The following is a 23613-nucleotide window of genomic DNA, read 5'->3' as shown; positions in this document are numbered from 1 at the left end:
CATCTTAAACATAATTTTTTGCAATGTAAGGAAAGACTTGTTAGTTCTAACGCTTTGTCCCACAAATCCAGTTACATCACTTTGCTTCTTTGTGTGAGTTGGGGCTATTATAGTTAACTAAAACTATTACTAAATGAGTACTATGAGTGAAAAATTAACTGTAATAAAAATGTTAAAAATTAAACACTAAATAAAAACTATAACGTTCACTGTAGAAATCAACGGTGTTTGGACAAAGTACAAAGTAGCTCAGCTTTCTCTTCACTCACGCACAAATCTTTTGCCTTTTACTAAGGATTTCCGTGGAGGGGAACATTGACAAGTTCTTCTTATTTTTGAAGGCTCTGCTATGGCAAAGCTAAATCTGTGGGGGCAGTTGTGGGCTGGAGGTTAGGGAACCAGCCCTGTGACCGGAAGGTTGTCGGTGCGATCCTCTTGGTTGACAGTCCGTGACTGAAGTGCCCTTGAGCAAGGCACCTAACCCCCAATTGCTCCCTGGGCGTCGTGGATAGGGCTGCCCACTGCTCCGGGCAAATGTGCTCACTGTGTGTGTGTTTGTGTGTGTGTGTGTGTGTGTGTGTTCACTAACGTGAATGTATGTGGGTGTTTCACTGCACGGTTGGGTTAAATGCAGAGGTCTGATTTCACAGTGTGCAAACACTGTGACAAATGGTTCCAAATTCAATTCAATTAAATTCAAACCATGTAGCTGAGTTAAAGTAGAGACACCCAAGATAAAATATTACTCCACTTGAGTGAAAGTACAAAAGTATTTACCTTCAAATGTACTTAAGTATCGAAAGTAAAAGTACTAAAAGATTAATCATGGCTGTAATGTCCTGTTATCATTTTTATAACAAGACTCGCTTCATGAACTCGTTTTAGGTGAAAGAATGATCATAAGCACAAAACACTGAAGGTAAACAGTTTCCATCAGGGAGAACCGAGTGGCTCTGAAATCACTTTTTTTTTTTTTACAAACAAGCAAAGTTTCAGTTTAAGATTTATTTATAACTTAGTTCCAAGTTTAAGTTTAATAAAAACTGGCTTTAAACTCAGGATCACAAATGAACCCCTTTACTATATTGATCTGTAGGTCTCTGTTCATAAACATAAACCAGCCCAAACTAATTTACTATAAAATGAAATGGTGTTTGTATAAATTCAGAAAAAAGCCGCATCAGTCACGACTGCATATGTGGACATATTTCTATATTGTGCTCTATTTACACAAAGTTAGGTTAGTTCATCATTTATGTTGAATAGACTCTCCCAAATTTTCAGGCTGCTGCACTGATGTTAAAGCGTGTGCTGCACTGGGTCGGTATGACCAACAGGTCAGAATCAGCTCAAAACAAAGTGACCGCTCTGGCCTGATTGTTGTTCTTGCTTTGCGCTTCTATCGTTTTGACATGTTACGTTTTTATACACACAGAAACCAAAAGGAACGAAGGATTTCTCAAAATGTAGTGGAGGAAAAAGTCGGATATTTGACTCTGAAATGGAGTGAAAGTAAAAAGTCGCCCAAAATGGAAAAACGTCAGTACAGATACACGAACAAATAACTACTTAAGTACTGAAGCTAATTACATTTACTCAGTTACTGTCCACCACTGAAAATAACTATAAATAAATAAATAAATGGAGTTAGTGAGAAACTTGTGTAAACAGTGTGTGTTTGGCCATCTTATTTTTACGAAAAGCTGGTGGTGGACTCATTTTATCCTCCCATGATCAAACAGCAATCATCACCGCATTAATCAAAATAGTAATTAATAAAACTGAAACTAAATAAAAACTGAAGTAAAGCCTTTACTGCATTACGTGACTAACTGAAACTAAATTGAAATCAAAAACCAAAGTAAAAAAAAGTGATTTGATTTGTTCTGTCATGCAGCACTTAACGATGTGTTCATCACTAAAACTCCCACCATGATGATGAGAAAATTACCATTTGTTGTGCAGCTGTGGTCTCTAGGTTTTCTGAGAGTGCTTCACCAGTGTGTTTGTGTGTTCCTGCAGGCCGTCCTCCGGGTCCTGAGATGGAGTACTGCACGGACCGAGAATCGTACTCTCTAGCAGCAGGCCTGGCACTCGGCATGGTCTGTCTCGGGGTGAGTGGCTGTGTTGCCAAGTTATTTCAAGAATGTTATCTTTCAAACAAGCTGTGTTTCCTTGGGGAGGCACTTTGAACACAGCCTTATCACCTCTTATCAGTATTACCAAAGCTCAAGGTCACCTGACCTCCACCCTTCCTGCATGTTATCATCGAGGCCAACACAACCAGATCTCTAACACTCAAACAACAGCAGCTTTCCAATTAAAGCTGCTCATGGTTGGTCAGATCAGTGTTCTACATCGAATAGTGAAGGCGAATGGATGCTTTTTAGATTTTACTGAAGCTGGTTGTGTCTGTGTTTACAGCACGGTAGTAACCTGATTGGGATGACTGACCTGAACGTGCCAGAGCAGCTCTATCAGTACATGGTGGGGGGCCACCGCCGCACTCACGCCGGCATTAACAGGGAGAAGCACAAGTCCCCCAGCTACCAGATCAAGGTGACCAGATCAGGACCAGTAAACTCAGCTTTAGTTCAGTTTCAGTGTTTGAGTCCAGATTAACTGATTCAGTGTGTTGGTCTCAGGAAGGAGACACCATAAACGTAGATGTCACCTGCCCTGGAGCCACCCTGGCCCTTGCCATGATCTACCTCAAGACCAACAACAGGCAAGGGGCACTCGCGCGCTCTCTCTCGCGCTCTCTCTCGCGCTCTCTCGCGATCTCTCGATCTCTCTCGCGCTCTCTCGCGCTCTCTCGATCTCTCTCGCTCTCTCTCGCTCTCTCTCTCTTTCTCTGTCTCTCTCTCTCTCTCATTCTCTCTCTCTGTCTCTCACTTTCACTCTCTGTCTCTCACTCTCTCTGTGTTTCTCTCTCGCACTCTGTAATAGAACTTATTCTTCTTATTCTTCCGTGAGTGCAAACTGGAAACGGCCAGAGATTCTGTTTGATCTTGACACCTCTCTTTCTCTCCCCCTCTCTCTCTCTCTATCTGTCTCTCTTCCTGTCCCCCCTCTCTCTCTTCCTCTCTCTCTTCCTCCCCCCCCCCACACCTCTCTCTCTCTCTCTCTCTCTCTCTTTCTATCTCTCTCTCTCGCCCCTGTAGGTCTATAGCTGATTGGTTGAAAGCCCCAGACACCATGTTCCTGCTGGACTTCATCAAGCCAGAGTTCCTGCTGCTCAGGGTAAGAGGGAGAGAGTTGAGGGGAAGAGGGAGGGAGTGGAGTGAATGAGGGAGAGAATGAATGAGGGAGAGAGTGGAGGGGAAGAGGGGGAGAATGAATGAATGATGGAGAGAGTAAAAGAGGGAGAAAGTGGAAGGGAAGACTGGGGAATGAATGAAAGTGGAGAGGAAGGGAGAGAGTGGAGGGGAAGAGGGAGAGAGTGAATGAGGGAGACAGTGGAGGGGAAAAAAGGAAGGGAGAGAGTGAATGAGGGAAAGAGTGGAGGGGAAGAGGGGGAGAATGACTGATGGAGAGAGTAAATGAGGGAGAAAGTGGAGGGAAAGAGGGAGAGTGAGGGAGAGAGTGGAGGGGAAGAGAGAGAGTGTGAATGAGGGAGAGAGTGGAGGGGGGAAAAAGGAGGGAGAGAGTGGAGGGGAAGAGGGAGAGAGTGAATGAGGGAGAGAGTGGAGGGGAAAAAGGGAGGGAGAGAGTGAATGAGGGAGAAAGTGGAGGGGGGGAAGGAGGGAGAGAGTGGAGGGGAAGAGGGAGAGAGTCAATGAGGGAGAGAGTGGAGGGGAAAAAGGGAGGGAGAGAGTGGAGGGGGGAAAAAAGGAGGGAGAGAGTGGAGAGGAAGAGGGAGAGAGTGAAGGAGGGAGAGAGTGGAGAGGAAGAGGGAGAGAGTGAATGAGGGAGAGAGTGGAGGAGAAGAGGGGGAAAGCGAATGATTGAGAGAGTAAATGAGGGAGAAAGTGGAGGGAAAGAGGGAGAGTGAGGGAGAGAGTGGAGGGGAAGAGAGAGAGTGTGAATGAGGGAGAGAGTGGAGGGGGGAAAAAGGAGGGAGAGAGTGGAGGGGAAGAGGGAGAGAGTGAATGAGGGAGAGAGTGGAGGGGAAAAAGGGAGGGAGAGAGTGAATGAGGGAGAAAGTGGAGGGGGGGGAAGGAGGGAGAGAGTGGAGGGGAAGAGGGAGAGAGTCAATGAGGGAGAGAGTGGAGGGGAAAAAGGGAGGGAGAGAGTGGAGGGGGGAAAAAAGGAGGGAGAGAGTGGAGAGGAAGAGGGAGAGAGTGAAGGAGGGAGAGAGTGGAGGGGAAGAGGGAGAGAGTGAATGAGGGAGAGAGTGGAGGGGAAAAAGGGAGGGAGAGAGTGAATGAGGGAGAGAGTGGAGGGGAAGAGGGAGAGAGTCAATGAGGGAGAGAGTGGAGGGGAAAAAGGGAGGGAGAGAGTGGAGGGGGGAAAAAAGGAGGGAGAGAGTGGAGAGGAAGAGGGAGAGAGTGAAGGAGGGAGAGAGTGGAGAGGAAGAGGGAGAGAGTGAATGAGGGAAAGAGTGGAGGAGAAGAGGGGGAGAAAGAATGAGGGAGGGAGTGAAGGAGGGACAGAGTGGAGGGGAAGAGAGAGTATGAATGAGGGATATAGTGGAGGGGGAAAAAGGAGGGAGAGAGTGGAGGGGAAGAGGGGGAGTATGGATGAGGGAAAGAGTGGAGGGGAAGAGAGGGAGAATGAAGGGAGAGGGTGGAGGAGAAGAGGGAGAGAGTGGAAGGGATAGAGGCAGATATTGAAGGAGGGATAGAGTGAATGAGGGAGAGAGTGGAGGGGGAAAGGGAGGGAGAGAGTGAATGAGGGAAAGAGTGGAGGAGAAGAGGGGGAAAATGAATGAGGGAGGGAGTGAAGGAGGGAGAGAGTGGAGGGGAAGAGAGAGTATGAATGAGGGAGAGAGTGAAGGAGGGAGATAGTGGAGGGGAAGAGAGAGTATGAATGAGGGAGATAGTGGAGGGGGAAAAAGGAGGGAGAGAGTGGAGGGGAAGAGGGGGAAAATGGATGAGTGAGATAGTGGAGGGGAAGAGGGAGAGAGTGAAGGAGGGAGAGAGTGGAGGGGAAGAGGGAGAGAGTGAAGGAGGGAGAGAGTGGAGAGGAAGAGGGAGAGAGTGAATGAGGGAGAGAGTGGAGGGGGAAAAGGGAGGGAGAGAGTGAATGAGGGAAAGAGTGGAGGAGAAGAGGGGGAAAACGAATGATTGAGAGAGTAAATGAGGGAAAGAGTGGAGGGGAAGAGGGAGAGAGTGAAGGAGGGAGAGAGTGGAGAGGAAGAGGGAGAGAGTGAATGAGAGAGAGAGTGGAGGGGGAAAAGGGAGGGAGAGAGTGAATGAGGGAGAGAGTGGAGGGGGAAAAGGGAGGGAGAGAGTGAATGAGGGAAAGAGTGGAGGAGAAGAGGGGGAAAACAAATGATTGAGAGAGTAAATGAGGGAAAGAGTGGAGGAGAAGAGGGGGAGAAAGAATGAGGGAGGGAGTGAAGGAGGGACAGAGTGGAGGGGAAGAGAGAGTATGAATGAGGGATATAGTGGAGGGGGAAAAAGGAGGGAGAGAGTGGAGGGGAAGAGGGGGAGTATGGATGAGGGAAAGAGTGGAGGGGAAGAGAGGGAGAATGAAGGGAGAGGGTGGAGGAGAAGAGGGAGAGAGTGAAGGGGAGAATGAATGAGGGAGAGAGTGGAAGGGATAGAGGCAGATACTGAAGGGAGGGAGAGAGTGAATGAGGGAGAGAGTGGAGGGGGAAAAGGGAGGGAGAGAGTGAATGAGGGAAAGAGTGGAGGAGAAGAGGGGGAAAATGAATGAGGGAGGGAGTGAAGGAGGGAGAGAGTGGAGGGGAAGAGAGAGTATGAATGAGGGAGAGAGTGGAGGGGAAGAGAGAGTATGAATGAGGGAGATAGTGGAGGGGGAAAAAGGAGGGAGAGAGTGGAGGGGAAGAGGGGGAAAATGGATGAGTGAGATAGTGGAGGGGAAGAGAGGGAGAATGAAGGGAGAGGGTGGAGGAGAAGAGGGAGAGAATGAAGGAGGGAGAGAGTGAAGGGGAGAATGAATGAGGGAGAGAGTGGAAGGGATAGAGGCAGATACTGAAGGAGGGAGAGAGTGAATGAGGGAGAGAGTGGAGGGGGAAAAGGGAGGGAGAGAGTGAATGAGGGAAAGAGTGGAGGAGAAGAGGGGGAAAATGAATGATTGAGAGAGTAAATGAGGGAAAGAGTGGAGGAGAAGAGGGGGAGAAAGAATGAGGGAGGGAGTGAAGGAGGGAGAGAGTGGAGGGGAAGAGAGAGAGTATGAATGAGGGAGAGAGTGGAGGGGAAGAGGGGGAGAATGAATGAGGGAAAGATTGGAGGGGAAGAGAGGGAGAATGAAGGGAGAGGGTGGAGGAGAAGAGGGAGAGAATGAAGGAGGGAGAGAGTGAAGGGGAGAATGGATGAGGGAGAGAGTGGAGGAGAAAAGGGGAGAATGAATGAGAGAGAGTGGAGGGGAAGAGGGAGAGAATGAATGAGAGAGTGGAGGGGAAGAGGGGGAGAGAGTGGAGGAGAAAAGGGGGAGAATGAATGAGGGAGAGAGTGGAGCGGAAGAGGGAGAGAATGAGGGAGAGAGTGGAGGGGAAGAGGGAGAGAATGAATGAGAGAGTAGAGGGGAAGAGGGGGAGAGAGTGGAGGAGAAGAGGGGGAGAAAGAATGAGGGAGGGAGTGAAGGAGGGAGAGAGTGGAGGGGAAGAGAGAGAGTATGAATGAGGGAGAGAGTGGAGGGGGAAAAAGAAGGGAGAGAGTGGAGGGGAAGAGGGGGAGAATGAATGAGGGAAAGAGTGGAGGGGAAGAGAGGGAGAATGAAGGGAGAGGGTGGAGGAGAAGAGGGAGAGAATGAAGGAGGGAGAGAGTGAAGGGGAGAATGAATGAGGGAGAGAGTGGAGGAGAAAAGGGGAGAATGAATGAGGGAGAGAGTGGAGGAGAAAAGGGGAGAATGAATGAGGGAGAGAGTGGAGGGGAAGAGGGAGAGAATGAGGGAGAGAGTGGAGGGGAAGAGGGAGAGAATGAATGAGAGAGTGGAGGGGAAGAGGGGGAGAGAGTGGAGGAGAAAAGGGGGAGAATGAATGAGGGAGAGAGTGGAGGGGAAGAGGGAGAGAATGAGGGAGAGAGTGGAGGGGAAGAGGGAGAGAATGAATGAGAGAGTGGAGGGGAAGAGGGGGAGAGAGTGGAGGAGAAAAGGGGGAGAATGAATGAGGGAGAGAGTGGAGGGGAAGAGGGAGAGAATGAATGAGAGAGAGTGGAGGGGAAGAGGGGGAGAACGAATGAGGGAGAGAGTGGAGGGGAAGAGGGAGAGAATGAGGGAGAGAGTGGAGGGGAAGAGGGAGAGAATGAATGAGAGAGTGGAGGGGAAGAGGGGGAGAGAGTGGAGGAGAAAAGGGGGAGAATGAATGAGGGAGAGAGTGGAGGGGAAGAGGGAGAGAATGAGGGAGAGAGTGGAGGGGAAGAGGGAGAGAATGAGGGAGAGAGTGGAGGGGAAGAGGGAGAGAATGAATGAGAGAGTGGAGGGGAAGAGGGGGAGAGAGTGGAGGAGAAAAGGTGGAGATTGAATGAGGGAGAGAGTGGAGGGGAAGAGGGAGAGAATGAATGAGAGTGAGTGGAGGGGAAGAGGGGGAGAACGAATGAGGGAGAGAGTGAGGGGAAGAGAGGGAGAATGAATGAGGGAAAGAGTGAATGGAAGGAGGGAGAGTGGAGGGGAAGAAAGAGAGAATGAGGGAGAGAAGAGGGAGAGTGAATTAGGGAGTGGAGGGAAAGAGAGAGAGTGAATGAGGGAGACAGTGGAGGGGAAGAGGGGAATGAATGAGGGAGGGAGTGAAGGAGGGAGAGAGTTGAGGGAAGAGGGGGAGAATTAACGGTGGGAAAGAGGGAGAGAGTGAATGAGGGAAAGTGTGGAGGAGAAGAGGGGGAGAATGAATGATGGAGAGAGAAAATGAGGGAGAAAGTTAGGAGGAAGAGAGGGAGAATGAATGAGGGAGGGAGTGAAGGAGGGAGAGAGTGAATGAGGGAAAGAGTGGAGGAGAAGAGGGAGAATGAATGATGGAGAAGGTAAATGGGGGAAAGAGTGGAGGAGAAGAGGGAGAGTGAGGGAGAGAGTGGAGGGGAAGAGGGAGAGTGTGAATGAGGGAGAGAGTGGAGGGGGATAAAGGGAGAGAGTGAATGAGGGAGAGAGTGGAGGAGAAAAAGGAATGGAGAGAGTGAATGAGGGAGAGTGGAGGGAAAGAAAGAGAGTGAAGGGGAAGACGGGGAGAATGAAGAAGGGAAAAAGTGAGGGGGAAGAGGGAGGGAGGGAAATAGTGGAGGAGAAGAGGGGGAGAATGACTGATGGAGAGAGTAAATGAGGGAGAAAGTGGAGGGGAAGAGGGGGAGAATGAATGAGGGAGGGAGGGGAAGAGGGAGAGAGTGATGGAAAGATTAGATCTGTGAGGTTTAGTGTGTGAAGTTCACTGTGACCTGTCAGCTCTGAGATCTTCATCTGAATCAGACTTCTTTTTCATGCTGTTCTGGGTTTTTTACTGTGTGGTCTGAGCTGTAAAGTAATTGCAGCCTCTTTTGGTGCTGATAATGCCAAGATTGTGGGTTCGATCCCCGTATGGGCCACTGACTTATGACTTACTTAAGACTTATGTGACTTACTGTCACATGTTTCCCCCATGGCTTCATGGGAGATGGAGTTCGCAATACTGGGGGAGTCTCCCTGAGGCATGACAATAGCTGCACTTTGTAGTTCTACAGTTACAAACTGTAGTCCATCTGTTTCTCTGATACTTTTTTAGCCCCCTTTTACCCTGTTCTTCAGTGGTCAGGACCCCCATGGACCCTCACAGAGCAGGTACTATTTGGGTGGTGGATCATTCTCAGCACTGCAGTAATGCTGACATGGTGGTGTCGTGTTAGTATGAGTTGTGCTGGTCAGACACAACAGTGGTGCTGGAGTTTTTAAACACCTCAGTGTCACTGCTGGACTGAGAATAGTCCACCAACCAAGAATATCCAGACATCAGCGTCCTGTGACCACTGATGAAGGCCTAGAGGATGACCAACACAAATTGTGCAGTGGCACATGAGCTATCGTCTCTGACTTTACATCTACAAGGTGGACTGACAAGGTAGGAGTGTCTAATAGAGTGGACAGAGAGTGGACACAGTGTTTAAAAACTCCAGCAGCACTGCTGTGTCTGATCCACCCGTACAAGCACAACTCCAGCAGCACTGCTGTGTCTGATCCACTCGTACAAGCACAACACACAAACACACCACCACGTCAGTGTTACTGCAGCGCTGAGAATGATCCACCCCCATATAGTACCTGCTCTGGGGGTCCTGACCGCTGAAGAACAGGGTAAAAGGGGCTAACAAAGCATCAGAGAAACAGATGGACTACAGTCTGTAACTGTAGAACTACAAAGTGCAGCTATAGAGTAAGTGGAGCTGATAAAATGGACAATGAGCGTAGAAACGAGGAGGTGTTCATAATGCCTGACCAGTGTGTATGTATGTGTATATATGTATATGTGTATATATATATATATATATATATATATATATATATATATATATATATTTTTATATATATATATATATATATATATATATATATACTGCTTAAAAAAATAAAGGGAACACTTAAACAACTCAATATAACTCCAAGTAAATCAAACTTCTGTGAAATCAAACTGTCCACTTAGGAAGCAACACTGATTGACGATCAGTTTTAAATGCTGTTGTGCAAATGGAACAGACAACAGGTGGAAATTATTGGCAATTAGCAAGACACACTCAATAAAGGAGCTTTCAGCTTTCTGGCTGATGTTTTGGTTACTTTTGAATGTTGGTGGTGCTTTCACACTCCTGGTAGCATGAGACGGACTCTACAACCCACACAAGTGGCTCAGGTAGTGCAGCTCATCCAGGATGGCACATCAATGCGAGCTGTGGCAAGGTTTGCTGTGTCTGTCAGCGTAGTGTCCAGAGCCTGGAGGCGCTATCAGGAGACAGGCCAGTACACCAGGAGACGTGGAGGAGGCCGTAGGAGGGCAACAACCCAGCAGCAGGACCGCTACCTCCACTTTTGTGCAAGGAGGAACAGGAGGAGCACTGCCAGAGCCCTGCAAAATGACCTCCAGCAGGCCACAAATGTGCATGTGTCTGCACAAACGGTTAGAAACCGACTCCATGAGGATGGTATGAGGGCCCGACGTCCACAGATGGGGGTTGTTCTCACAGCCCAACACCGTGCAGGACGCTTGGCATTTGTCAGAGAACAGCAGGATTGGCAAATTCACCACTGGTGCCCTGTGCTCTTCACAGATGAAAGCAGGTTCACACTGAGCACATGTGACAGACGTGACAGTGTCTGGAGACGCCGTGGAGGCATTGTAGGGAGGTCATACAGGCACGTGGAGGCCACACACAACACTGAGCCTCATTTTGACTTGTTTTAAGGACATTACATCAAAGTTGGATCAGCCTGTAGTGTGTTTTTCCACTTTAATTTTGTGTGTGACTCCAAATCCAGGCCTCCATTGGTTAATAAATTAGATTTCCATTGATGATTTTTGTGTGATTTTGTTGTCAGCACATTCAACTTTGTACAGAGCAAAGTATTCAATGAGAATATTTCATTCATTCAGATCTAGGATGTGTTATTTGAGTGTTCCCTTTATTTTTTGAGCAGTGTGTGTGTGTGTATATATATATATACATATATATGCGTGTGTGTGTGTGTGTGTGTGTGTGTGTGTGTGTGTGTGTGTGTATGTATGTTAGATAGTGTTAGTGAAATTGGAATCTACTACAACAGAGTATTAATTATCGTTTGTCACATTGACCCAACAATTACATATTTGATCATCCCCAATGAAACCACTCTTCGCCGCACAGTTCCTGCCCTTCTTTTGAAGTTCTAATGAGAATCAATCATGTGTATCTTTGTAAACAGAAAGCAGTCTCTTACAGATCAGCACCAGCTTGAACTAGAAGTACAGACGGAAAGCTGGAGGGGGGAAATGACCTAATAGCAAAAGCACTCAGTGGCTGATAACTGAATGTGTGTGTGTCTCTGTTCCGTCTCCAGACTCTGGCCAGATGCATCATCATGTGGGATGAAATCCTACCTAATGAGGAATGGGTGACCAGCAATGTGCCTCAGGTACAAAACACAATTCACTGACACTCGCACACACATACGCTGTGCACAGACTGGTTTGGGAGTCACTTTAAAAAGGTATTCCAGGGGCTTCAGAGTGTGGCAGCCATCTAAGCATTGGCCCTAAGCATCATCAGGAGGTTGCAAGTTCAACTTTACAGCCATCTGTGGCCAGGAGTCCAAGAGAGCACAATTAGCTTCACTCTCTGGGTAGGCAGGATGGCCCCCGTTTTATCTCATCACCCCCCCTTCAGTGTCAGCACAGGCGTAACAGAGCAGGCAGTTAGTATTGTCCTCTGAGTGCGTTCACCTGTCCAATGATGCTGCTTAAGTAGCAGTTGGAAAAGATGTGGTGGTGCTTCACAGGTCTCGCAGGAAGCCTGTGTTTGTCTTCACCTTAGATATACATACCTAGATACCGTGTTGGGTCCAGCCAGGCACGTCAATGTTGCTGCCATTTTAGGGCGGTCAGCATCGCTGCTGGACTGCATTTAGTACTGTTACAGAGTTTAAGAGAGGTACTGTCCAAGATTACACTATTTCAAGAATATTGCTCTCAGAAAGTCAGACAAGATTATATAACGGAGGGAACATGATCCACGCTCATGTTAGTGTGATGCGTATTGTTTGTGCGGTGTTTGTGTAGATATGATCTTATGGTTGGTGAAGATCAGAGAACCTGTTGATGTGATTGTTTTTCCTCTGGTTTTATATTAAGCTTTGTTATTTAATGTTTTATTCAGAGGGTCTTAACTTTATGTAGTAATTTACTTATAGTGATGGTTAAAGCTTTGTAGGTAAGTTATAGCACTCCTTTATCCGTGTAGATATTCATAATATATTAATGTTAGCAACTTCTCAGAAAGAGCCTGCTGATCATGGCAAATAGGAGACCAACTATAGCTTCATCCTTCTTACTGTCTTTTGGGGGTATATTTTACATTTATTTATTATCAAACTGAATACTTTCCTGCTGGTCTGGACGGCTAATTATCATAAACAGTTATTAAAGTGATAAAAGCTACTGAGAGCAGATCTGTCCAGTCTGGATTAATCTGTGTTTGAGGATTATAACAAAACAGATTTGGTGAAAAATATTTCAGAATAAAACATGACAGGTTTTTACAGTACAGTAATTTGTACACAGTCCCTTAGCTTTGTGCGTTTTTGGAGCTGCACTTAAACTGAGTAGGAGACGAGTTACTTATAGCGGTAATTCTTACATATTCAATTTTCACCCAACTTTCAAAAACTAATAAAGAACGAAATCTCTAAACCAACTATACATCTCCCATCACATTCCCAACATCAGATCTGTGCAATTTATATTTTATTGCATGTAAACATATTGGCCCTATTTTTATACAGTTTTTCTGTGACTAACTTTTTTGCCCCTGAGATTGATTAAAGCAGTTTTTTCATAATAATTTTTAATAATATTGTAGGGTTTTACACAAATCTTTGCTTTATAACTATTTTTCCACTAAGAAAACTAAAAAAAAAAACAAAACAAAACACTCAGTGGTCCAGCCAAGTAGTATTACAGTCAAACCTTACAGGTTTTTCAGATTTTCTGCATAATCCAGTGTTTGAGGTGTAAACAGAGTGATTCAGAGTGGTTTGTTTATGATGAAAAACAGTGGAAAATCTGAAATAATACATTTTCCCTGCATGTCATCCATCCACCATGAATACATTTTTAAAAAGTATATTTTAGGCCCAGTCTTATCACAAAACCATTGTAAAACAGTGTCTGTCATCAGGCAGTGAATTCATAACCATTTCATTGAATAACTTTGTGAGGGGGCTTTTAGAGGGGGATGTCTGGTTCCTATCACCACCACTGTGAACAATTCTGACTCAGTAAGTTTATCTAGAACGCACAGGTGGGCATATAATGAATATTTTGCATTAGCTGAGCTGCTTTTGAAGCCAATCAGATTTTAGGATTGGAACATATGCTTTGTATCACCTTTTTTCACCTTCCTCTTGCTACACCATGTTCAGAGGTCACCAGAGTATTTTGCAATGCGTGTTTTGCAATTTAGACATGACCACAGTGAAAAGCAAAGATGTGTAAAGTCATTTTACACAGAACTCTGGAAGATTGTACAACCGCCTTGTCTTAGCGATCATAATAAGATTTGTGTTGCTTAAATTATGCAGTTTGTTTTCAGTTTGTTTAAGTTAAAGAAGTTTTAAGAACCAAATACCAGAAGCTTTGCTTGAAGCATGAAGTCGACAGTTGTATTATTACAGGCCGGTTTGAACATAATTTGACGGCCAAAATTCAGTGCAGACTTGATACTTTCTATTTTAATTTAATTCTACTCTGATCCACAGTCGCCTGCACAGTCATACAAATGTATACACATCACATCAATTATGTTCTTGTTTACTTTTCACATATTTAATTGCTGTTCAGATGGGATTAGCTTTATACAGAGAGGTGTTTCTCAGGGATTTTAGTCCCGGCCAGGTCCATCATTTATGGTCTGTCTTATGTCAGTCTTAACATTGTTTGTACTCAATCTTGTCTTGGTCTTAACATCATTTGTTGTAGGTCTTTTCCCAGTCTTGACATTGTTTGGATTATGTCTCGTCTCGATCATGTTTCAGTCGACATTGTTTGGACTCAGTCTTGACATCATTTGTACTTGATTTTCGCCATCTTGTTACAACCCCAATTCCAATGAAGTTGGGACGTTGTGAAAAACATAAATAAAAACAGAATACGATGATTGGCAAATGCTTTTCAACCTATATTCAACTGAATACACTAATTCGGCCCCAATTATATGTCATCAGTTGTCATCTGCGACTTTTATGTAAACAGACGAGACAAGGTTTTCTGGACATTTCCAATATGCCGCCTCCAGCTGTGGTGATCTCACTTGTGTGTCACATGACAGGACAGGTGAATCATATTTGAAATAGCCTGAAAAAATAATCAGGACATGTTTCCTGCTTTGTCTCGATACTATTGCAATAATAGTATATCACTGACATTTGCCATTAACCTGAAGGAGACTGAAAAGCATGGGTGCTCGCAGTTCATTCACAAATTCAGTTTTACGCATCAGTCAATCAAACGAGGCACCAGATTAAAAAGAGCACCAACAAAAAAACTAAATCACTTCTTTAACAGCTACTAGCGCTGCTCTGTAGGCGACCCTGCCAGCCTGCAATGACAGCAGAGGAGGGTAAAGTTCAGCTCCTCACTGCTTAAATATGTTTAGGGCATCATACGCCTTCAAAGACGGGGGCAATTATTTATTATTGCCACAAAGAATTCTTTGGCGATATGAAACTTAGCTTTTTAATCGTCAGCTTCATGATCGAATCTTTTTAACAGAGAAATACTTACATTTATCTGTCTCTTGGAGCCATCTTGCTGATGATTGACAGGGCATTCTGTGAATTTACTCATAATGTTTGTAGTGGGCCTCTTGAAAATCTCCATTTGAAGGGCCACGTAGCCCTAACACTTCACTCTATCCCTCCATCTCAACAACAATCGGGACAACCTTACCCCTAGATGTGAACGCACGAAACAGAGGGGTAGGGCTAAGTGTTAGGGGAAAGGGGTGAAATGGGATTGGGCCTTTTCTCTGTCTTAACATCATTTGGATTTGGTCCTAGTCTTAACATTGTTTGTACTCTAGTTTCAGTCTTAGCATCATCTGTACTAGGTTTTTTTTTGTTTGTTTGTTTTGACATCTTTTGGATTCTGTCTGGTCTCAATCTTCATGTCGTTTAGACTCTGTCTTGACATAATTTGAACTCTTTCTTGACTCCGTCGTGTCATCGTTTAGACTCGGTCTTGACCTGGGCTTGACATCATTTGGACTCGATCATAACTCTGTGTTGATATCCTTTGGACTTGATCTTGACTCGGTCTTGACATTATTTGGAGTCAGCCTTGACATCATTTGGACTCGGTTTTGTCTCAGTCTTGACATTGTACTCGGTCTTGTCTAGTCTTAGCATCGTTTGAGCTCAGTTTTAGCCTTAACATTGTTTGACTTTTATGTTGTTTATACTTGATCAGTGTCTCAATATTAGCATCATTTGGACTCTTAGTCTTAAAATCGTTTATACTTGGTCTTAACATTGTACTCAGCATCCTTTGGACTGTTTTGTCTCGATCTTGACATTGTTTGTACTTCGTGTTGTCTCGATCTTAGCATCGTTTGAACTCTTATAATCCAATGTTTTATAATCCATTGATCCATACATGCAGATTGGGTGAATGGTGTAGGAATTACCACATTTTCATACATAGCCCCCATTTGAATGGTTTCAAAAGTAGTCAGAAAATTGGCTGTGGCACAAGTAGTCTGAAAAATCATAATACACCAATTGTATTGAGTGTTTTGCTAAACATTGTGTGGCCAAATCAAGTATTTGGTACTTTCTTGAAAAGAGAATGCAATGGTAAGCTCAGAACCACCAAAGGTCCGGGTCATCACAGAAGATGTGGCTGTGGTGGATGAGAACATTTTTTCCATGGTGGAGAAAAATGGCTTCACAACAGTTGGCCAGATCAAGAGCACTCTCCAGTAGGTTGGCATTCCTGTATCAGAGTCAACATCAAGAGAAGCCTTGAGGGTTTACCACAAGCTGTTAACTATTAGTAAGCCTCAAAAACAGGCGAAAGCCTCTGCAGTTCTGGAACAATATCTTGTAGACATTATGAGACAAATATTAGCTTGTACCAGAATAATAGGAAGAGAAGATATAGAAAAGCACCACCTCATCTGTGAAGCATGGTGGAGGTAGTGTTGTGGTGGGGGCATGTATGGCAGCCAGCAGAACTGGTTTACTTGTATTAATTGATTAATATCAATTGATGTGACTGCTTAGATGAATTCTGAAGCGTATAAGGCTATATTATCTTCCTCGGACAAATACTTTAAAACTCATTGGACGGTGATTCGCTGCTGATAAGCAATACTGCAATAACAAGGCAAGATATATATATATATATATATATATATATATATATATATTTTTTTTTTTTTTTTTTTTTTTTTTTTTTTTTTTGAGGCCAGGTTGTGGAATGGTCTGCAGTGGCCAAGTGAGCCACCTGACCGCATTCCAATCAAGCATGCATTTCACTTACTAAAGACAAAACTGAAGGTAAAACACCCCAAGAACAAGTAGGAACTGAAGACAGCTGCAGTAAAGACCTGACAGTGTGTCCCCAGGGAAGAAAGCGTCTAGTGATGTCTATGGGTTCCAAACTTCAGGCACTCACTGACTGTAAATGATTTGCAACCAAGTATTAAAATGGCTTTAATTTGATTTACTTTGAAGCCCCTAAAAATGGGAGGGCTGTGTATGAAAACAGTTGTAGTTCTTACATCGTTCACCCGTTTTGGATGTAAATACCCTCAAAATGATGCGAAAGTCTGGTCTCAGCTTTGAGCTCATATTATTTAATTTCAGTGGTAATGTGCTGTGGTAAGCGGCTGAAATAGAAACAACTTCTAAATATAAAAATAAACACACACGTTCAGATAGTTTTGGACCTGACTTTAAACGCTGCTCCCCACACACTGAGAAATTAAGGTCCTAGACTGTCTCTTGGTCAGTGCCCTTCTTGTCACTGGGGTGGGATCCTCAAGGCTTCATCTCACTACCTTTTAGTCAGGGAACATAACTGAACCATAATCCACTGAAATGATATTTTCTAAGCTGTACTGACTCCACACACCCTGCCTCGCCTCCAGGCTTTTATTTTACTGTTCTTTTTAAAAATATTTGGTTATGAAAACGTACAAATACAAACTTTTCACCTGGAAAAACTGATTTAATTTCACAACCAGACTGTAAAAAGCAATGTTGTATGTTTGAGGAACGTTTACACTGTTTGTACCTTGATGAAGGAAAAATGGACTTGAACTGAACCTTCTATTTCTATTGCTTCTATTTCTATTGCTATTACTAATAATGCACATATTTTTTTCCTGTATTTAAACAAAGTCAATAGTAAAGTTAAAAAAATATTTCATGTCAAATATGATTTCTGTGAATGTTTTAATTAAAGAGTGTGATGTTTTCAGATAATCCAAGAGAACATTGGACTCCAGGAGGAAGCTCTAGTGTCAGAGGATCTGAATATGGAAACTTTGGTGTGAGTTTACATTATCAGTATCAAATGTGGGAACAAATCGTTTATAGTTTCCTTCAACAAATTCTTTTTTCACTGCATTTTTTGGCCTTAAACTGGTCTTCAAATTTGTAAGAAAACTTTTTCGGTAACTTAATCCATATCAAACCACATGTTTCTCTCCTCAGGCAAGCTCACGACTACATCATAGCTGGGGCTTGCATGGCTGTGGGCTTTAGATTTGCTGGATCTGCAAACTTGGATGCCTTTGAGTGCCTGGTAAGAGGAAGCAACAAGGCTGTTTTGTATAACGTGTACGCAATTGCTCAGTTATGGCTGTATGATACATTTTCCTATCGACTTATTTTCTCCCTTTTCATTCTTAAACAGTACAAATTTGCTCGAAACTTCATGCAGTCTCTGACTACCACTACAACCTCCGCAGCCACAGTTGTAAGTTCTCAAAGGAAGCACAATAAGCACAAAGGACTCCATTAGCTCATGATTTATTACAGAATATTCTGACATCTCAATGTTTTTGTGTGTCCAACAGTCAGGTCCATATAACCTGCAGACGTGTCTGAGCATGGTGCTGCTGGCCACCTCCATGGTAATGGCTGGCTCGGGGAACCTGAAAGTATTACAGCTGTGTCGCTTCCTACACAAACGCACCGCTGGTGAGATGAACTATGGCTTTCACATGGCTCACCACATGGCACTGGGACTGCTCTTTCTGGGAGGAGGCAGGTTAGTGGGCTTCACACTGTTAAACGTTAACAACAAACATTAGGGAGCATCTAGATTTCCATTTATTTTAATTTGATAGAGTATGAGCCTGTTTTCTATGTTGGTTTGCAAAGACCAAAGATATTAAATAGTATAACTATTTAGCGTACCATTTTAAATAATATAACTGTCAGTGCCAATAACTAAAACTACAGCCAATAAATAAAACTCTAACTACACAAAAAACTGTACAAAAATGAAAATGGGGCTTCCTAGTGGCACAACCGTCAAAGTGTTGGTGTTGTGTGAGCAGCAGTCCAAGATGTGGTGGCGCTTCACATGTCTTGGAGGAAGCCTGTGTTAGCCTTCACCTTCCTAGCGCTGGTGGCATCATGTGATTGGGAGAGTCCTGACTAGTGAGTGGAACTGGAGACGACTAAATTGGGGAGAATATTGGGAAAAATCCAAAATAAGAAAAGTCCTCTATAAGAGTTACAGATGGCCTCTGTTGAAATGTGGTGTCGTCACATTGGGACAAGCTGTTAGTGGCGGTACACAACTAATTAAATGAGTCGGGTTTTTTTTAGAAAAATTTACTCATTGAGACATGTTATGGATTTGAGGCTGCATTTACAAGATTTTTCTGATAGCTGTCAAAAATAAGTGTTATTGGTTTGTTATGTTTATGTAGCAAGAGTACTACATAAAAACAGCTGCAATAGCATTTCTATAGAGCAGCACTGAGTACTGTATGGTTTAGGCCTGTGTCGGTAAGAGAGTCCTCCTATTAGGGTAACTGTATAATAAAGACTAAGCTTCAACTTGCATGCTGTAATAGGGCTGAAAATTTTACGTAGGTAAATTTTGTGTAATAACATGGAGCTTGCTCTTTTTAGCCAAAAAAAAAAGATCAAACCTCAGTTTTTAGAAAACAATTGCAGTTTAAATTGTAGTTTGTCATCTTTAATTTGGCCATGAAATTTAATAAGAGCTGTCCAAATGCCATGGCGTCTGTAGGCGTTTAGCTGCACTGAATTGTGGCTGAATGCAATGAAATACAGATTTCATGTCCTAACGTCTAGTGTAAAGTCTTCCCAGAGGAGCAGAGGCTGTTACTGCAGCACAAACTCACTATTAACACCTTCATTTCAGAACAGAGCTGGTGTACACAAACTTAATAGGTATACAGTGTGAATTGCAGTTGAAGCAAGTGCTGTTGGGAAACTCAGACTTTAGGAAACACGTTTTGTCAGACCCTCATCTGACACAGTGAAGAATAAATTCAATAGTCATTTGTGTATGAACACTACAAGCACCGCACTGTGAAATAGAGCAGAATAATCTCTTTGTAAAGACTTTGTAAAGGTAATTCATAGCTGATGCTAAAGTTCTTATGCACGATTGGAATCGTTCACAATCGGAATCGGCAGATTTTTGCTCCCATCTTGCAATTGGCAATCAGCTGATTTACTATTTTGATTTGCGCAGAGGTAAAGACAATAAAGCAGATAAGAGCATGTGCAATGTCTTAGAAAGTTGCTGCTCTACCTGAAACAAAATGTTGCAGCATAACTGTATGTGACTCATTGTGCTAATAAGCCAGTCACCTCTTACTTTCAGTTCAGCTCTTCATTTGATTCAAGTTGTTTAAATAGATGAACTGATTGTTCATTTGCATTTACGCTTATGTAACATCTGGCAGAGCTCAGTTCTTTTACTTGTTCTTAAGGCTCTAAATGACATTAAAGCACTGATGTTCTGTTTGTCGATGTTCCAGCATGTTATCTTAGATCTGCAAATACTGACCTTCTACCGACTTTCCATAAAACACAGAAAATGTGGAGAGACTCTTTCAGTTATTCTGCTTCACCTTTTATTACTGAACGTTATTTAGAGTTTAATTAAAATTCTGTGGCCCTTTTAGTATTTATTATTTTTTTAAGTTTTGTTGTGTTATTGTCTTATATGATTTTAATTTGATACTCAGTTCCTTTTATTACTGTTAACCCTCTGTGGTCTGACGTCATTCTCTCTCAATGTGTTCATATCGTCTTAAACTCTCCTCTAAAGGCTCTTCATAGAACATGATCCTCATAGGTTTCATATCTAAACGCTCCATTATCTTCATCACTTCTTTCCAAACCTGCTACAGTAGCTTCAGCAGCTGTAAACTCTCTGATGCCATTTCATGAGAGTGTCCAATGTGGACTGAATGAAGAATGAAGGGTTTCTGGCGTTACGGTCAGCGCTTCCTGATTTCCTGAGTGTTTGTCGGTCAGTTTCACACAGAATGTAGACGGACACACAAATCCAGCAGCTCCACGTGGTGAGGGGCAGATGACGTGTATCTCAGCCCCTATTCATAGGCTCATAACTCTGGATGTGAGACTCGTATGATCTTGTGATGAGTTGGAATGGAAAGATTCTCTACAGATTCAGGAAGGGTTTGTGCTGGATTTCTGAGCTGGATCATCACAAATATACACAGAGAATTTGAGGTTCAGACGTGTTCATGGACTGCTCAAACACACACAATGTACAGTTATACACAAAACATGCATCTCAATACAAATAACATTGACAAAATAAACAAGGTTAAGATTGTGGAGTTCAAAACTCCGAGATATTCTACATAAGATGCTTTGATACCTTTTTCCACAAGGGAACTTTTTGAAAAGATACTGTTTTTTTTTTTTTTTTTTTAATCTGCCTGAATTTTCCATCCTTTTGGCGTATATGGAAGTTCACAACCAGTGACTTTGGAGACATTACGCACCACTTTCTCTAGCTGCCATGTCTCATATGCCGTTGTACTACCATACCAGACATACTTGGAGATGGTCAACACATTTTCCACTGTAGCACTATAAAAGCGTACCATACTAGTCTCTACTCACACCAAATTTGGGGGGGGGGCAAACTCTAAGCCCAGAAGAAACCCTGCGAAGATAGAGGGGTAAAGGATGAAACCCGCAACGGAGTGGGGGACGGCGCACAAGTCCTGGGCCCTGTCTCTTGGGCACCACCTCCGGTTCCGTGGCGAGAGGCCTCGCCGTGTGACTGGAAGTGTGGTGCCCAAGAGAGTGGGTCTTGGGACTTACATGTGTATCCCTTACTCATTAACAGCTTTCGTCCTTTCCCTGCTATCTTTATGGGGTTTCGTCCATGCTCAGGGTTCAGTCTCTGCCTTCCTGCTGGCTCTCATGGTTGTCATCTGGGCCCATAAGGGAAAAATCTTTGTGTTTTCCTCAACAAGACAACAACAAGACTCCCATTTAAGAGATAAACTGATGGTTGTCCTGAGGAACCCGAAGAATTCGGCACCCTCCACCTTCCCGCTACTGATGGTCAGAGGCAGCAGGTCCTCCCTCCATATCCTGAAGTCAGCCACCAACTACTTTGTCTTTTAAGAGCAACACCTTGGTGCCTGTTTGAAGCCACGTGACCTCACGATTAGATTTAAATCTATAAATGTGTTTACAGCATTTTTATGTGAATTAAACTCTATCCAATATAATCTTTATACTCAAAGTACATGAAATGACCATGTGTGAACTGGGTAGCAATGAATGTCTTTTAAAGTGGTAAAGAAAATGTTCTCATTTATTAAATACATTTTGAAAAGTAAAGTGTCCCCAAACTTTTTACAGAGTGTCACTATGCACACTCAAATCTCATGATTACTATCATCTTGATTTTTGTATCTTAACAACCTTTCATCTCACTGAAGAAAGGCTTTTTTGTCCGCAGGCTGAGGATGGTGGGTGGAGATCCTGTTGGGTTTACAGTTGCTACAAGCACATTTTTTATTTAGAAACAGCTGCTTGCACATGTTTTCATTTGGAAACATGGTGGGCTGGTGTGGGAACAGAGTATGCTGGTCTTTGAAGTGGAAAGAAATGCAGTCAGACTTGGATTTTTCTTGTATAAGTCTGCGATGAGAACATTGACAAAATGAGCAGCGTTGCTGTGCCTTGTGTTTATATTTTGCAGGCAGTTCTGGCTGTGAACGGTGTTTTTTTCAGCCTTGTGGTTATTTTTCCTACTGAAAGCTGGTCTTGTCATTCTTCACATCTATTCTTGATGGAAGAGCTCTTCAGGTCTATTTTGACAGACTAACTTTGCATATGTCACTTTGACACGACTGATGAATTGAAAAAGGTTAATTAATTCCAGCTTGAACTATCCTGTGGGCTCTGCAGGGTCATACTTCTTGGCCATTTTGAGTAGCGACAGGAATGCTGTTATTATTACTTCCTGCTCTTTATCTCACTGTTTTCTGCAAGAGCACATGTAGCAATGTCTGACCGCATTATATCTTGTCTTTAGCAGCAAGTGCAACAGAAATCCCCTCTTTTTGTCTCCATCATAGAAATTTGACAACTTATCTTCATCCGGCTTGTCAGGCTTAAAATTCAAATTCTTCATAGAATAGATCTCCTATGGTTGTCCCAGCTGTGTGCAGTGGTGGACAGTATCAAAATAAATGTAATGCATTACTGTACTTAAGTAGTTTAAATTAAGTATAAACTCACACAACACCAGTGCAACCCTGTCCTGTACCATAACATGGCATTACATGAATGGCCATTTCACTTTGTGGCTTATTTTACATGATATTGTCCAGTGGTGGACAAAAATACACAAATTGTGTACTTGAGTTAAAGTAGAGACACCCAAGGTAAAATATTACTCCAGTAAAAGTAGAAGTAGAAAGGAAAGGATTCTTCGCAGAGCTGAACAACTACCCATCCTATTAATCAAGGAAAATTTCACCTCCGCAATCCAAGCCATCCGTGCAGTAAGACACCACATACACACTAGGGGTCAGTGAGCACGCTTGCGTGCAGCGGTGAGCAGCCCTGACTGCAGCGCCCAGGGAGGTTTAGGTGTCTTGCTGTCGGGTATTTCAATCATGTACTGTCGTCTCAGGGTATTGAGTCAGCGACCTTCCGGTTGCAAGGCTGGTTCTCTGACCTCCAGCCCACGAATTCCCCCAGTTCTAGTTCAGTCTGATGCTGTTCTACATCTGCCCTGACTGGGTGCCCACTGCTCGCCAGCCTTCTGGACCAGTTTGACCACCATGGAATTTCCTACTGGACAATGCTCTGCCTCACGTGCATGAACTGACCATGCTGCTGCCATTACACAGATTCCCAGCTATGTATTCATAGACATTGCCTTTCCTGCTTTTCCCCTTTTTGTACTTTTATATATTATACTAATGTTATCACTAACTTTGTTCTTTGTTCATTTTGCTCTTATTTTATTGTTTGCTGTCCAGTGTAGACCAGAGGAGGATGGGTTCCTCTTTTGAGTCTTGGTTCCTCTCAGTGTTTCTTCCTCTTGCTTTTAGAGAGATTTCCTTGTCACTTCTCCATTGGCGACGCTCATGGCGACTTGGACCCGGCTTTTTTCTGTAAAGCTGCTTTGCGTCAACGTCTGTTCTAAAGAGCGCTGCAGAAATAAATCTTGACATGTCTAGATATTCTAAATATTTGGTGTTGATAGTAGATTAAATTCACTGTCTGAGCACGAGCTTCACTAGAAGAGATAAGGCTAAAAAAAATACCTGACCGTTTTAC

At 43.6% G+C, this 23613-nt stretch overlaps 1 protein-coding gene and 1 non-coding gene across 3 annotated transcripts in view; both read left to right on the top strand.

Moving 5' to 3' along the window:
* anapc1 (anaphase promoting complex subunit 1) overlaps positions 1-23613 on the top strand; it is a 122171-nt gene that overhangs the window by 77832 nt on the left and 20726 nt on the right. For both annotated transcript variants that reach the window (XM_037538864.1, XM_037538863.1), the window contains exons 30-38: positions 2023-2114; positions 2425-2559; positions 2646-2728; positions 3165-3243; positions 11116-11190; positions 17256-17326; positions 17491-17581; positions 17693-17755; positions 17856-18049. In XM_037538864.1, coding sequence (XP_037394761.1) covers positions 2023-2114; positions 2425-2559; positions 2646-2728; positions 3165-3243; positions 11116-11190; positions 17256-17326; positions 17491-17581; positions 17693-17755; positions 17856-18049 — 883 coding nt within the window. The remainder of the gene's footprint in view (positions 1-2022; positions 2115-2424; positions 2560-2645; positions 2729-3164; positions 3244-11115; positions 11191-17255; positions 17327-17490; positions 17582-17692; positions 17756-17855; positions 18050-23613) is intronic.
* On the top strand, positions 246-360 carry LOC119263538. Its single transcript, XR_005130340.1, has one exon. It is a non-coding gene; the product is annotated as a U5 spliceosomal RNA (small nuclear RNA).

The sequence above is a fragment of the Pygocentrus nattereri genome, chromosome 5 (assembly GCF_015220715.1).
Source record: "Pygocentrus nattereri isolate fPygNat1 chromosome 5, fPygNat1.pri, whole genome shotgun sequence".
Lineage (NCBI taxonomy): Eukaryota > Metazoa > Chordata > Actinopteri > Characiformes > Serrasalmidae > Pygocentrus > Pygocentrus nattereri.
Note: the sequence above shows the minus strand (reverse complement) of the source record. Positions and strands in the feature narration are given on the sequence as shown.